The 14,316-nt window shown below is 49.0% G+C and overlaps 1 protein-coding gene across 1 annotated transcript; it reads left to right on the top strand.

Moving 5' to 3' along the window:
- Window positions 1-600: 600 nt before the first annotated feature.
- Window positions 601-6,018, top strand: MYOD1 (myogenic differentiation 1). Its single transcript, XM_069554248.1, has 3 exons — window positions 601-4,195; window positions 4,710-4,788; window positions 5,049-6,018. Exons 1-3 carry the CDS (start codon window positions 3,566-3,568, stop codon window positions 5,297-5,299), a joined length of 960 nt encoding a protein of 319 aa, XP_069410349.1. The 5' UTR covers window positions 601-3,565; the 3' UTR covers window positions 5,300-6,018.
- The last annotated feature ends 8,298 nt before the right edge of the window (window positions 6,019-14,316 follow it).

The following is a 14,316-nucleotide window of genomic DNA, read 5'->3' as shown; positions in this document are numbered from 1 at the left end:
GGGCTTGGCAGAGAAGCAGCAAGTATAAAGCATCAAGGTAGGACCATGCTCAGAGTGTTGGCAGACAGGAAAGAAGGTCAGGCTAGCACTGAATGATCGAAGGGGATGGTGGGTCCAGGCGCAACTGCAGAGATGGGCTAAGGCCAGTTCATGTAGGGCCTGATAGCCCAGGTGAGGAGATGATAGTTTATTTAAAATGCAATGGGAAGCTTTATGGAATTTGAAGTAGGACAGAAATATAATCCCATGTACATGTTTAAAAGATTATTCAAGCCGCTGTGTATTGAATGGATCCTACTGAGACAAGAGTGGAAGTGAGAGGAGGAACCAGGAGGCTATGGAGGGCATCCAGGCCAGCAGTGTGGCAGTGTAGTCCAGAATGGTTACAGTGGAGATGCAGAGACTTGAGCGATGTCTTAGAGGTGGCATGGTCAGGCTACCCATGGGCCTAGACCTCCCCTTTGACACTCCAGCCTCATAAACCCCCTCCCTACTCGACCTTTCTACCTGGATGTTGAAAATGCATTTCAAATATTGTGCCATCCTGAACTCTGGGTCTGCCACCTACAATCCTGCTCTTCTCCAATTCCATTCTTCCAGGAGTCATCCAAATTTCTCTTGCCTACATCCAATCACAAAGAAACTGTGAAGATTCCATTCCAGTGGTCAGCACCATGACCACCCAGATTTAAGCCACAATCACCACTCACCTGGATTATTTCAGTGGCCTCCTAGTTGGTCTCCCTGCTGCGCCTTTGCCCTCCATAGCCAGCTTGCTCCTGTTAAAATGTAATTCTTTGCTGCTCAACCTTTCTGGTGACTTTCCATCTCAGAATACAAATCCTTTGCTCCCTCTCTGACCCCATATCTTACCACTCTCACATTTTCTCACTCTGCTTCAGATATACCAGCCTCCTTCATGTACTTTAAAGCTGATGAACAGTCCTTTCCCAGGACCGTTGCACATGCTCTTCCTTCTATCTGACTCCAGATAGCTGCTTCTGCCCTCCCTTCAGTCTGGTCTCTGCTCAAATGGAATCAAGCTAGAGAGGTCTTCCCGGACCACTCCACATAATGAAATAATTTCCATCACTTTTTTCCCTGTCTTGCTTTATTTTCCTTCATTGAACTTATAACCTCCTGACATCATACATTTCCTTGCTTATTTGTTTATTATCTGCCAACTAACCCTACAGTGTGAGCACCATGAGAGCAGAGCCTTGATTTTGTTCATTGCTGTATCCCCAACACCTAGACCAGTATTTGGTACACAGTGGACACTCCATGAGGTGTGCTGAATGAATAAATGAAGATGGTGCTATGGAGTGAGAGGAGGTGAGCACTTCCTAAAGGGGGACCTTCGGCACTACTAGTGCCAGAGGTGTAGAAGTGGCAGAGAAGTAAAGAAGATAGGGCTCCAGAAGAGAAGAGAAGGACTAAATTCTCAGAGCACAGAGGGACAGTGGACAGCTTCCAGAAGTTAGTGGGAAAGGAACAAGGATCACTCTTGCTTATATCTTTGGGCTCCAGGGGGAGAGACCCAGTAGAGGTGTCTGGTCCAAGAGATCTCTAGCCCAGGTGTGGAGAGGAAGGTGTGGACTGAAGTTCCAGGAAGAGGCTGAGCCACCCTACAGGACTGGAGAGGGAGCCCACCCCAGAGCTTGTGAGAGAGCCAGAGTTCCAGAGTTCCAGGCTGCCTCTTCCTTCTATTACTAGTCTCTCCCGTGGTCCTGCCAAGAAGGCAATGGCACCCCACTCCAGTACTCTTGCCTGGAAAATCCCATGGACAGAGGAGCCTGGTGGGCTGCAATCCATGGGGTCGCTAAGAGTTGGCACGACTGAGCGACTTCACTTTCACTTTTCACTTTCATACATTGGAGAAGGAAATGGCAACCCACTCCAGTGTTCTTGCCTGGAGAATCCCAGGGACGGGGGAGCCTGGTGGGCTGTCGTCTCTGGGGTCGCACAGAGTCAGACACGACTGAAGCAACTTAGCAGCAGCAGTAGCAGTCCGTGGTCCTGGCTGGGGAGAAATGCCCTGAGACCTTCACAGGAGCCTAGCCCTAAGACTACCTTGGCCTCCATAGGAGCTCAGTGCCCCAGCTGACAGCGGAGAGGGCTATAAGAAGCACAACTTCCAGCTGTCCAGCTGGTGTCAACGACAGAAGCAAGCCCTCTTGTTAGTATATCCTTGCACCTCGGACTGAGGGCTTCCACATCTTCGCTCTCTTTAGATTCTCACCGCCCCACCCCCTCAACCCTGCAATCACTCTGAGAGATCGCTATTAATATCCTCAGATTTACAAAGTGGGGAAACTGAGGTTCAGAAGGAGATGTGACTTCCACAAAATCACACAGGGAACTGTGGGGTTCTGCTCATTGGTCTGCAAACTCCGCTCTCAAAGACTCCACCCTGAAGTCAGGTTCTCAGGTGGTCTCGGCGTTCTAAGCCTTTGTGCAATGAACTTTCCCTTTTTTCCCCAGCAGAAGAGACATCGCGGCTGAGACCCGCACTGGACATCTCCCTGCGGAAACGCGCAGGTTGAATTGGGCAGAAGTTTGTCTCCTTCCCTTCAGACTGGGACAGGCCCTGAGTTTGGAGAGATTGGCACGAAGCTTTGGCAGCGATCATCGACTCCTGTGTAGATGCGGCTGGGTTTCCAAGCGAGCAGAGAAAATGGGCCCGCGACCCTCTGAGTGATTCCCTTGGCAGGAGCTGGCCAAGTGGTACAACGGCAACGTTCAGTCTCAGGTTCCCCCACTTGGACTGAGTCTCATTTCTCGTTGCTCATCTTCCTGCCTCTGACTCTAGCTTTCTGCTCTCTTAATGTCTCTCAATGCCTCTTGGGTTTACCCCCTCACCGTCTCACTAACTTAGCTTTGAGTGTACCTCTGCCTTATCGCAGTGTGTCTCTTTCCAAATCTCTCCCGATCTGATTTCTACCCCTATCCTGCTCCTGGGTCCCCACAAATCAGTGGACCAAGGGGACCCCAAAGTCAGCCCAAAGGTAAGCGCGCGTTGCCAGCGTTTCCCCCGGAAACACGAGGAGTCCAGGGCTGGAGAAATTTGGAAAGAGTGTGCCCGGGAGCCAAGTGCAGTTGCGTTGGGCTGCCAGCCTCTGCCTTCCTCCCCGCCTGGGGAGGGGCCCGAGCGCTCGCGCGCGGGTGTCAAGGGGTAGGGGGCTGGCCAGTCTCTGGCCCCAGCTGCCACCCTGGGGATCCCAAGCTCCTCCCTGCTCTGTTCCTATTGGCCTCGGGCGCCCCCGCCCCTAGCCGCTAGCTGGGGCTCGGGGGCCCTTAGGCTACTACGGGATAAATAGCCCTGGGAGCCTGGTGTGAAGGTAGGGGTGGGGAGGCCTCAGGGCGCTGCCGCGGCTCTCCTCGCCGTCCGTCCCTCAGGCGGGACAGGACCGGGGAGGGTGAGGAACAGCTGGTTATACATTCAGACCCTCAGTGCTTTGCTCTCTCATTGCCGGGGCTCCAGAACCGCAGTAAGTTTCTGGCAACCCCTGCCGCTGCCGCTGAGGCTGGGCAAAGCCAGGACCGCGCCGCCCCACGCCGGGATATGGAGCTGCTGTCGCCGCCGCTCCGCGACGTAGACTTGACGGGCCCCGACGGCTCTCTCTGCAACTTTGCAACAGCGGATGACTTCTATGATGACCCGTGTTTCGACTCCCCGGATCTGCGCTTCTTCGAGGACCTGGATCCGCGCCTCGTGCACGTGGGCGCGCTCCTGAAGCCGGAGGAACACTCTCACTTCCCTGCAGCGGCGCACCCGGCCCCGGGCGCGCGCGAGGACGAACATGTGCGCGCGCCCAGCGGGCACCACCAGGCGGGCCGCTGTTTACTGTGGGCCTGCAAGGCGTGCAAACGCAAGACGACTAACGCCGACCGCCGCAAGGCTGCTACCATGCGCGAGCGGCGCCGCCTGAGCAAAGTCAACGAGGCCTTCGAGACGCTCAAACGCTGCACGTCTAGCAACCCAAACCAGCGGCTGCCCAAGGTGGAGATCCTGCGCAACGCAATCCGCTATATCGAAGGCCTGCAGGCGCTGCTTCGCGACCAGGACGCCGCGCCTCCCGGCGCTGCCGCTGCCTTTTACGCGCCTGGCCCGTTGCCCCCCGGCCGCAGCGGCGAACACTACAGCGGCGACTCGGACGCTTCCAGTCCGCGCTCCAACTGTTCCGACGGCATGGTAAGGCCAGGACCCTGGGCTAGAGAAGTGCGGGCAGCTCTTGGTATATCAGGAATGTGTTTACGAGAGGGCAAGGAGCTGGCCATCTGGTAGGGAGGGTTGGGCGGGGAACCTTCCAGGGAGTGGACCCCCGGTGGAGTCCACTGCCACCCCAAGCAGCTGTCACTGGGATGGCCTAGGGCTTTGGGGACGCACAGGAAGAATACGATCCACCCGATTGGGGGCACTGTTAGAACACTGCTGCGCCGACACGAAAATCTGCTTTTTCTCCTCTAATCCCTGTTGCCGAAATGCAGATTTGTGCTCCTGGGTGACTGTCTGCCCTCTCTTTGGCCCGGCATGCTGCAGACAGCTCCTGCCCACCCTTGCTCCCGAACCCAGTCAGATCCGGGCCCGGAACTCTCGTTGCTGAGATTTGGGGAGTTGGGGAGTCGGGGAGGGGGCGGCTGCAGGGAATGGAGCTCCTGCCCTGCGCAGTTCCCAGGCCTGACTCGGTCTTCCTTTCCATTTGCAGATGGACTACAGCGGCCCCCCGAGTGGTGCCCGGCGACGGAACTGCTACGACCGCGCTTACTACAGCGAGGCGCCCAATGGTGCGTAATCGCGCCTCCTTCCCCATCCCTTTTGAGCTACTCTGGCTTCTCTTTATCTAAGACCTCCTTGCCCCCATCCTGGGAGATGGTACCGGGAATGAAATACTAAGCATGTAGTTCCCTCCTTTTTCATCCTGAAGTTTCGTGGGATCCTCACGAATTCTGGCTGGCCCTCAGTTTCCCCGTCTGCCTCAAAGCACTGAACTCGGAGGTGGGAGACTTATGCACCCCCGCATACTAACCTACCCCTCCCCGCGCAGAACCCCGGCCCGGGAAGAGCGCTGCGGTGTCGAGCCTCGACTGCCTGTCCAGCATCGTGGAGCGCATCTCCACCGAGAGCCCCGCAGCGCCCGCGCTTCTACTGGCCGACGCGCCGCCGGAGTCGTCTCCCGGCCCGCAGGAGGCGGCCGCCGGGAGCGAGGTGGAGTGCGGCACCCCCGCCCCTTCCCCCGACACTGCCCCTCAGGGCCTCGCGGGCGCGAACCCCAACCCGATTTACCAGGTGCTCTGAGGGGTTGGGCGGCCTCATCGGGGGGCGCCGCTGCCCACGGGCCCGAGGGATGGTGCCCCTAGGGTCCCTCGCGCCCAAAAGATTGCGCTTAAGTGCCAACCACTCTCCTCCCAACAGCGCTTTAAAAGCGACCCTCCCGAGGTAGGAGAGGCGAGGGAACTGTTGTGTTTCCGCCTCCCGCACCCCAGGGCAAGGACATGGTCCTTCCCCCCCACCACCCCCGCCCCCCCGCCCCACTCAGCGCTCTTCCCTGAGACCCGCTGTGGTGGCCACTTGATGTTACTCCGTGGGCCAGAGCTGACCCTTGAAGAGCCAGGCCCTTCCTCTTCCTCGCCCCCTCCCCCATGGCGGGGTGGGGCCCACGCAGGCCTAAGCCCCGCCCCCAAGACCCCCGACCGCTTACAGGGGCGTGCCCCTCCTTTCCGGAGCCCCCTGGTGACTTTAGCTGTTTCCCGCCGCTCCCTTCCCAAGTGTTAACGGGTGTAACGGTAACCACTCCCACCCCCCAACCCCCACCCCCGGTTCAGGACCACTTTTTGTAATACTTTTGTAATCTATTCCTGTAAATAAGAGTTGCTTTGCCAGAGCAGGAGCCCCTCGGGCTGTATTTATCTCTGAGGCATGGTGTGCGGTGCGACAGGGACTTTGTATGTTTATACGGCAGGCAGGCGAGCCGCGGGCGCTCGCTCAGGTGTTCGAAATAAAGACGCTAATTTATACCGCGGTGGCTCCGGCTTTCGCTAGGGTTGGGGACTGGATTTTGACAGCGAGGGAAATCCGCAAACTGGGCCAGCTGTACCGCAGCGACCCCTGTAGGCGGCAGACGGACTGCAAGGAGGAAGCTTGAGGCCTTTGGGAGGAAGGGGCGTGTATGTTTCTATTACGTGAGGAGGTTCTGACCATAACAGCTCGTCACAGCACACAGATCAGTAGTTCTCCTGTCGGGATGGATATTGGAGCGATCTGAGCAGTTAATAAAAGGTCCATGAGATTCTGATGTAAAATATCTGCCCCCCAGATACCCCCAGCCAGGTACCGGTATTTTTCAAAACTACTCAGTTCATGCCGAAGTGCATACCTTTGAGAATCACGCCCCTCCAGACACAGAGTGAAGCCAGGTATGGTGTCCAGAAGGATCCCTGGAAAATTATGTCTTCCAGATGCCACTCGAAATCCTCATAGGTATCATAAGGGGCTTAGAGCATTATGAGGGAAAACGAAATGAGTGTAAAGGGGTACCTCCAGGCTCTCGGTGATGGGTGTGATCACGAAAGGACAGCAGGGAAGGCCAGGCAGGCACAGACACATCTACTGTCGGATCTCATAAGAAGACACGGGTCCAGAGCCTGCAGGGAGAGGGGAGCGTGCACAGCTGCATCATCACAGGTGGCATCAGTGCTGGTTTCAAGCTATAAACACTCTGAGAGCTGAGAAGGGGCTTCTGATTTAGTCAGGGTGCTGGAGAGGGCTTCCTGGAAGAGGTGCCACTTGAACTGTGTCCTGAGGAACAAAAGACGACGCATGCCCAATGCCACTGACCTCCCCTCACACACATACACACGGGGGACACACAGACATACTCAGGGAACACACACACACAGAAGTACCTCTGGGAGGGCACCCCGGATGGATGGCTTGGCAAAAGTTCAGCCCAACCCCAACCCCTAATTCACATACACGTGTCACCAGGACCTCAATGGCTCCTATAATCCCACTACTACAAACGTTTTTTTCCCTGAAAACCTTATAGGCCCACTTTCAAGGGCTCCTCTCACCCAGGAGGGGCAGATGTGAAGAGTGCCTGGGGAATGCAGGCAATACATAATGGCAGAAGGAAGAGCCGGGGTTCTGCTCTCTGCTCTAGGAGAGCCTCAGCTCTCCCCCGTGTAGGGCCCCTGGGGAGCCACCCAGGGCTCTTTGCTGCTACTAATGATTCTCCACTTTTCATCTGGCTGCCACCCCAGATGTGCCTTGGGGTTCCTTACACTCCCTTGAGACCCCTTGGGGCTCATTCATGAATTTATTCATTCAAATGATGCCAGGTGCCAGGCTGGGTGAAGACAGAGACTCGTGGACACAGTTCTGACCTTGGGATGCACCCAGACATTTTGGGAGGCTGGATCTTTTAGCAACTGGTTACACGGTGATGAATTAAGTGCTAGAATGGGGACGTACGTGGAGAGGAGTACAGTAGGAACAGAAGGTATAGACAGCAAGCAGCCCCTAATAAGAATCTTGAAGGAGCTGGCCAGGAAAGAGCTGCCAAAGAAGGATGCTCCAAGCTAAGGATATAGCAAAGGCCAAAGGCCCAGAGGTGACAGAAGGTAAACTATGCCTTCACACAACGGGCCAGAGGTGAGATGGGGAAAACACAGAGGTGGGGCCACAATGGACCTCAATTAGGCTTTATCCTGAAGGCCATAGGGAGCCACAGACGAATCTAACCAGGGGAAGGATACAAAGAAATGTGTATTTTAGGAAGACCAGTCTGCGCTGGCAGAATGGATAGGAGGGAACAAGACTGGAGACTTGTCAGGAGGCCACCAGGGTTGCTCAGAGGAGGCATGGTATGGCCTGAACTGGGGTAGTGACTGGGGATGGGAGAGAAAGAGGAATAGAGACAGTGGTGCCAGATAAAGTGTAGGTGTTGACAGGACACCGGAGAACCTTGAGGGCAGAGTTCCTACCTTCACAGAGCTTAAAGAGGGAAACAGCCACTAGACAGAGACTCAAGTGATGTTAGAAATGGTGGGTAATATCATAAGAAGAAACAAAGGGAGGGCGCAGTGGGAGATGATGATGGAGTATGAGAGAGTAATCCAGCAAAGGGAGGAGGAGACAGAGCTTCTGCACTAAGGAACCAGTAGTTTAGAGGGTTATGGGCTCCTGTATATAAGAAGAAGGCCCCAGTAGCCTATAGGGTTACTACAGCCTATAGAGAGCTAGTGTGCAATTTGAAAAGGGGGTCTCCTCTTCCCCAAGGATGCTGTCCTGCACAAGGGTTCACGGCTAGGGACAGACAGCAGGCTGGCCTTCACCCCTCTCTCACCCTCACGGCCAGGTGCACTGAACTCTTCACAGAGCCTTGTGTCTGGAGGCCCTGAGGAAGGCGGGAGAAGGAGCCAAGGGTGACCCTGGACTCTTGTTTGCTTCAGGGTGGAAGGTGGTGCTGTTATAGAGATAGAGGCCTCTGCAGAAGAAGAAGCAGGCATGGGGGCAGACTTAGTCAAGGACACTTTGGTTACAAGTGACAGAAACCCAATTCAAACAAGGTTAAACCCTACAGGGAATATGTTGGAAGGACGAAGGGCCGTTCACATAAGGGAGCAGGGCTGCAAGCACCACAGCACCAGTGGGCCTTGAGAGCTGGGACTGGAGCCCCTCTTGCTCTTCGACACACCTCCTTCTTGCCTTCTCTGTCTCTCCTGGTCCATATTGGTTTTCTGCAGCAACTCAGGGGGTTACCTCACCATTTAACTCTACTTTGAAAATTCCCAGAAAAAAACTTCAACTAGATCAGCTTAAATCATGAGGGAAGATTTGAACCCATGCAGAGAGGTTCCAGAGATTGCATGCTTAGTGGCCCGGCCCTAGAGCCTCTGCAGAGGAAGTAAGGAGAGGAAGAGAGCATGTCAGGATGCAGGGGAGTAGCTAGAGAGTAGCCACCAGAGTGGCTCAGATGGTGAAGAATCCACCTGCCAATGCAGAAGACCTGGGTTAGATCCCCGGACTGGGAAGATCCACTGCAGGAGCCCACGGCAATCCACCCCAGTATTCTTGCTTGGAAAATCCCATGCACAGAGGAGCCTGGTAGGCTACATTCCACGGGGTTGCAAAGTCAGACGTGACAGAGTGACTAACACTTTCAGCTAGAGATCAAATCACCCCATGAATGATGGGGTTTGAGGTCCCCTCCTGACCTGTTTTTCATCTCAGTTCCCTGGGCAGGGCCAGAAGTGGGGGACATCTAGCTGAACCCCATTTGCAGTGTAGATGAAACATCCCTGCTCTTGGGGCCATTTCTGCCTGGGCTGGATCTGAGGAGACACTGGGCCATGCTCTCCGTAGAGGCATGTGTGTGTCTGTACACACGTGTGCTCACACAACAGCACACAAGTCCTCAGAACATACCGTCAAAGCTGGTATTCCTGGAAGCTAAGGACATTTAAGCTTTAGGTCCAGTCCTGTCCCTGGCATAAAAAGCCCTAGAAATAGGTTCACATGGTTTAGTTTTTTTTTTTTTTTCCACATATTTCAAAGTAAAATATTTTAGGAAACTGGTTATGACCATTGTTTCTATTCTGACTTCCTCCCTCATGTTGGGTGGCATTTATGGGCATGTTGAGGTCCTCTCAAGAGGTGTACAGCTTGTTTGGGTATAGTGGAATATATTTAAAATAAATGAAATATAAAACAGAAGCAGTAACAATGAACAATGAAATAAATTACAATGATTCTGACATTGAGAAGACAATTGTACCCCTAACATCTACTTAGATCATACCAAATGGAGCTGTTACCCTCGTAAGTTCAAGGAATTTTTCTTAATTTTGAACAGGCTGCATTCTTCATATTTAAACCTGTCTTTCTTATCAAAGCCCATCTGAGAACTCTTTTAGAATTAATAAGCCCTTTTACATGTGAAAATACTGTATATTTTGTTAGTGTAATTTAATTCCTTAAAATTTGAAATATATCTATAATCTATTGAATAATGATTAAATACAAATTTTTGCTTTCAGGTTCTTTGTTAGTATGCTTAAAGGTATAATTTTATTCTATCTTCATTAGAGGAATGATAAGTTGAAATTCCATTGTTAAAAATTATTTTTAAAAAGGATGCTACTCTTGTAGCATTAAATTTCATTATCTTTAGCATAAAGAGAAAATGATTATTTTCCTGTGGAGCTAGAGTGATACAGGCAGTGCGGTAAACATTATTCTCTAAAGAGTTATGCAGAGCCTTGACTCGCCGTATACATCTATATAGTTTTAAATATTTTTGATGTCATATCCTAGGACAAATTATAGATGGAATTGTCTCTGACTAACATTCACTTAATTCTTAATTATGTAAAATAATACCAGTATAAAATACTGGCAGGTTTCCCTGGTGGCTCAGTGGTGAAGAACTCACCTGTCAATGTGGAGGATGCAAGTTCCATCCCTGGGTCAGGAGGGTCCCCTGGAGAAGGAAATGGCAACCCACTCCAGTGTTCTTGCCCAGGAAATCCCATGGACAGAGGAATCTGGCAGGCAATAGTCCACGGGGTTGCAAAAAGAGTCGAACACGACTTAGCAAATAAACAACAACAGCAAAAAGCAATTTATTAAAAGAGATAACTTTCAAAGGGAATTATTGATAAGACTCTTGCATTGTTGGTAATCTCATCAACAAAGAAGAGTGAATTATCTGAGCATATTGAAAAAACGATTTAAGTTTTTTGCTGGTCTAACACAAAATAGTTACATCAACAAAGAATAAAATTCATAATATGCCACTATAACATGACCTCCAGTTCAGTTCAGTTCAGTTCAGTCGCTCAGTCATGTCCAACTCTGTGACCCCATGAATCGCAGCGTGCCACGCCTCCTTGTCCATCACCAACTCCTGGAGTTCACTCAGACTCACGTCCATCGAGTCAGTGATGCCATCCAGCCATCTCATCCTCTGTCTTCCCCTTCTCCTCCTGCCCCCAATCCCTCCCAGCATCAGAGTCTTTTCCAATGAGTCAACTCTTCGCATGAGGTGGCCAGAGTACTGGAGTTTCAGCTTTAGCATCATTCCTTCCAAAGAACACCCAGGGCTGATCTCCTTTAGAATGGACTGGTTGGATCTCCTTGCTTAGCATCAACAAATTTTTAAATGAACATTACCAATTTAAAAGCATTTATAATTAATCACCACACAGGAAAGCTGAAAATACCTTGAACTCCTATAGTCCACAGATGAGAGAAATTTGATGGAGCTTCTGCCAAATTTGACAATTTTAAAAGTGTACATTTTAGATACACTTTCCAATAGATGTTTCCAATAGAGTGGTACGCCTGAAAGAAACTTTCCTAAATTATCAATGATATCAAAACAAGTTTTGATCAACTGTGCTGAGGGAGAGACTGAATTAGCTCTTAATTCTCTATCTAGAAAATGACATTATAGAACCACATGAAGAGGAAATTAAAGAATATACAGCCTGACCGGATACGACTGAGCGACTTCACTTTCACTTTTCACTTTCAGGCATTGGAGAAGGAAATGGCAACCCACTCCAGTGTTCTTGCCTGGAGAATCCCAGGGACGGGGGAGCCTGGTGGGCTGTCGTCTCTGGGGTCGCACAGAGTCAGACACGACTGAAGCAACTTAGCAGCATGGGTGGAAAGGGGTGGGCAAGACTGAAAAAGGCAAAAAAAAAAAAAAGAGAGAGAGAGAGAGAGAGAGAGATCCAGAAGAGGAAGGCAGAAAGGATGAGGAGATGAGAAGGAAGAGAAAGACCAAAATGGTGATGGCAATAATGATGGAAAAAAATAAACTGGTTCTATCTCAAGTTTTTCTCTCCTATAAAACACTTAAATCCTCGGCACACAGCTCACTAGTATTAAGGGGAACAGTGTGAGGCTGTGTAGTATTTGGTTTTATACCATACAGCGTCACTTTTGTATAGTTAAATTTATTCCCCAGATAACATTTAACTGTGGATATTAGTTCACAAAGAACTTTCCCAGTATAAGTGAGGTGCAAGTCCCAGCTGATGTCAATGGCCACATGTTTTCCAGGATGTGGGCCTGGCTGTGCTGCTGACCAGCTCTGAGACCTTGGGAATGTGGCTTCACCCTTTTGGACTTGAGCTCTCTCTCTGTGTGTGTAATGAATTAGTGAATTTAAAAAGTATGTTCCAGTTCTGAAACTAACTTAAAGCATTTCAGAGAAAGAAAAAGATAACAAAATAAGTCACTACAGATAAGGGAGCTGGCACCATGACAGATTCTTCTTAGCATAAGCAAATTATTTATAGCCTCCTGGTTTATTAATCCTTCTTTTACTTTTCACAATTAAAAAAATAAGGGATATAATTTACATATCACAAAATTCACACTGGTAAAGTGTTGAATTCAATGGTTTGTACTATAGCCACCGCCATAGCAACCATCATTATTATCAAATTCCAAAACATTACTCCCCAAAGAAACCCATAGCCCTTAGCTGTCACTCCCCCTCTCTCTTCTCGCCCCAGCCCAAGGCAACCACTCAGTTATTGTCTGTCCCTATGAACTGGCCTATTCTGGACATTTGACATGAATGGAACCGCACACTAGGCGACCTTTGGTGCATGGCTTCCTTCACTTAGCACGTTTTCAAGGTTCATCCATAGTGTAGCAGCTTAAAAGTACTTCATTCCTTTTTATAGCTGAATAATATTCTACTGTGTGAATACATCATATTTTGTTTGTCCATTCATCAAGTGATAGATATTTGGCTTGTCTCCATTTTTTTTAGCTCTTATGAATAATGCTGTTATAAACAGTTGTGTGCAACTTACTGTGTAAACATAGGATTTTAATTCTTTTGGGGGTATACTTAAAAGTGAAATTGTTGGGTATATCATAACTCTATGTTTAAATTTTAGAGAAACTATCAAAGTCTTCCCCAAAGCAGCTGTACCATTTCACATTCCCATCAGCAAGGTATGAGTGTTCCAATTTCTCTGCTTCCTCAACAAGTGCTGTTATGGTCTTTTATTCTAGTTGTCCTCGTGGGTGTGAACTGTATCTCATTGTGGTTTGATTTGCATTTCCTTAATGACTAACGATGTTAGCATTTTTTATGTTCTTCTTGGCTATTTGTATATCTTCTTTGGAGAAATGTCTATTCAAATCTTATGTCCATTTTAAAATGAGGTCATTTGTCTTTTTATTATTGAGTTATGAGGGTTTTTATATATTCTAGATACTAGACCCTTATCAGATACATAGTCTGAAAATATTTTCTCTCTTTTTATGGATTGTCTTTTCTCTTTGTTGATATTGTTTCCTGAAGCACAAAAGTCTTTTTGGTTTTGGAGTCCAATTTATCTATATTTTCCTTTTGCTGCTTGTATTTGAGGCATCATATCTAAGAAACCATGACCTAATTCAAGGAAGAATTTTATAGTTTTAGCTCTCACATTTTAGGTGTTCATTTAGTTTTAGTTGATTTTTCTAGAGGATCTGAAGAGGGGATCCAACTTCATTCTTTCGCATGTGGGTAGCCAACTGTTCCAGTGCTATTCGTTGAAAAGACTCTTCTTTCTTCCATTGAATTGTCTTGGCACCGTTGGCAAAAATTAAATGACTATAAAATGTATGGGCTTATTGCTGGACTCTCAATTCTATTCCATTGATCTGCGTATCTATCCTTATGCCAGTACCACACAGTCTGATTACATAGCTTCATAGTAAGTTTTGAAATGAGGAAGTGTGAATCCTCCAAGTTTGTTCTTCTTCAAGATTATTTTGGCTACTCTGGGTCCCATCCATTTCATGAACGTGTCTGAATAACCCAGTCCTGATGGTATTTTCAGTAGTCGCAAACCTTGCCTGATACACTATGGGAGGCTGTAAAGTGGCATGTAAATTTAAAGCAGATTCATGTTGATGCACAGAAAGAAATAGTTATAAGGGAGGATGATGATTTTTTTTTCATTTTCAGCCATATTTGATGAAGCTTTAATACAACAAATGTGGTTTTGTTAACTGAACATCATTTGGTAGTTGCAAAAAAAGTTGCAACTGTTTTCATTGGTATTATGAATGCTTCCAAGTAAATACAGCATATTTAAAAGTATTATGTAGGTGTGTTAGAAAGTTAATAACAATATTAAGCTATTGTTTTTCTGGATTTTATAAAACATTTTTGGTATTTGTTGGCTTTCTAAATTTTACATTTGGTCCTGATTTCTTCTCTAAGTCTCAATAAATATTCACTTTTGTACATAACTTTCTGGTTTTTTTTTTTTAATGTGACCCCAACCCCTCTCCCC

This window comes from Ovis canadensis, chromosome 15 (genome assembly GCF_042477335.2).
Source record: "Ovis canadensis isolate MfBH-ARS-UI-01 breed Bighorn chromosome 15, ARS-UI_OviCan_v2, whole genome shotgun sequence".
In the NCBI taxonomy this organism is placed as follows: Eukaryota; Metazoa; Chordata; class Mammalia; order Artiodactyla; family Bovidae; genus Ovis; species Ovis canadensis.
This window is presented reverse-complemented; position numbering and strand designations above follow the sequence as displayed.

Excerpts from the sequence above, each read along its gene's own strand:
- MYOD1 (XM_069554248.1), top strand. The coding sequence starts at position 3,566 with ATGGAGCTGCTGTCGCCGCCGCTCCGCGACGTAGACTTGACGGGCCCC. Across the intron at positions 4,196-4,709 it reads CCAACTGTTCCGACGGCATG|ATGGACTACAGCGGCCCCCC; the intron begins GTAAGGCCAGGA and ends TTCCATTTGCAG. Across the intron at positions 4,789-5,048 it reads CTACAGCGAGGCGCCCAATG|AACCCCGGCCCGGGAAGAGC; the intron begins GTGCGTAATCGC and ends CTCCCCGCGCAG.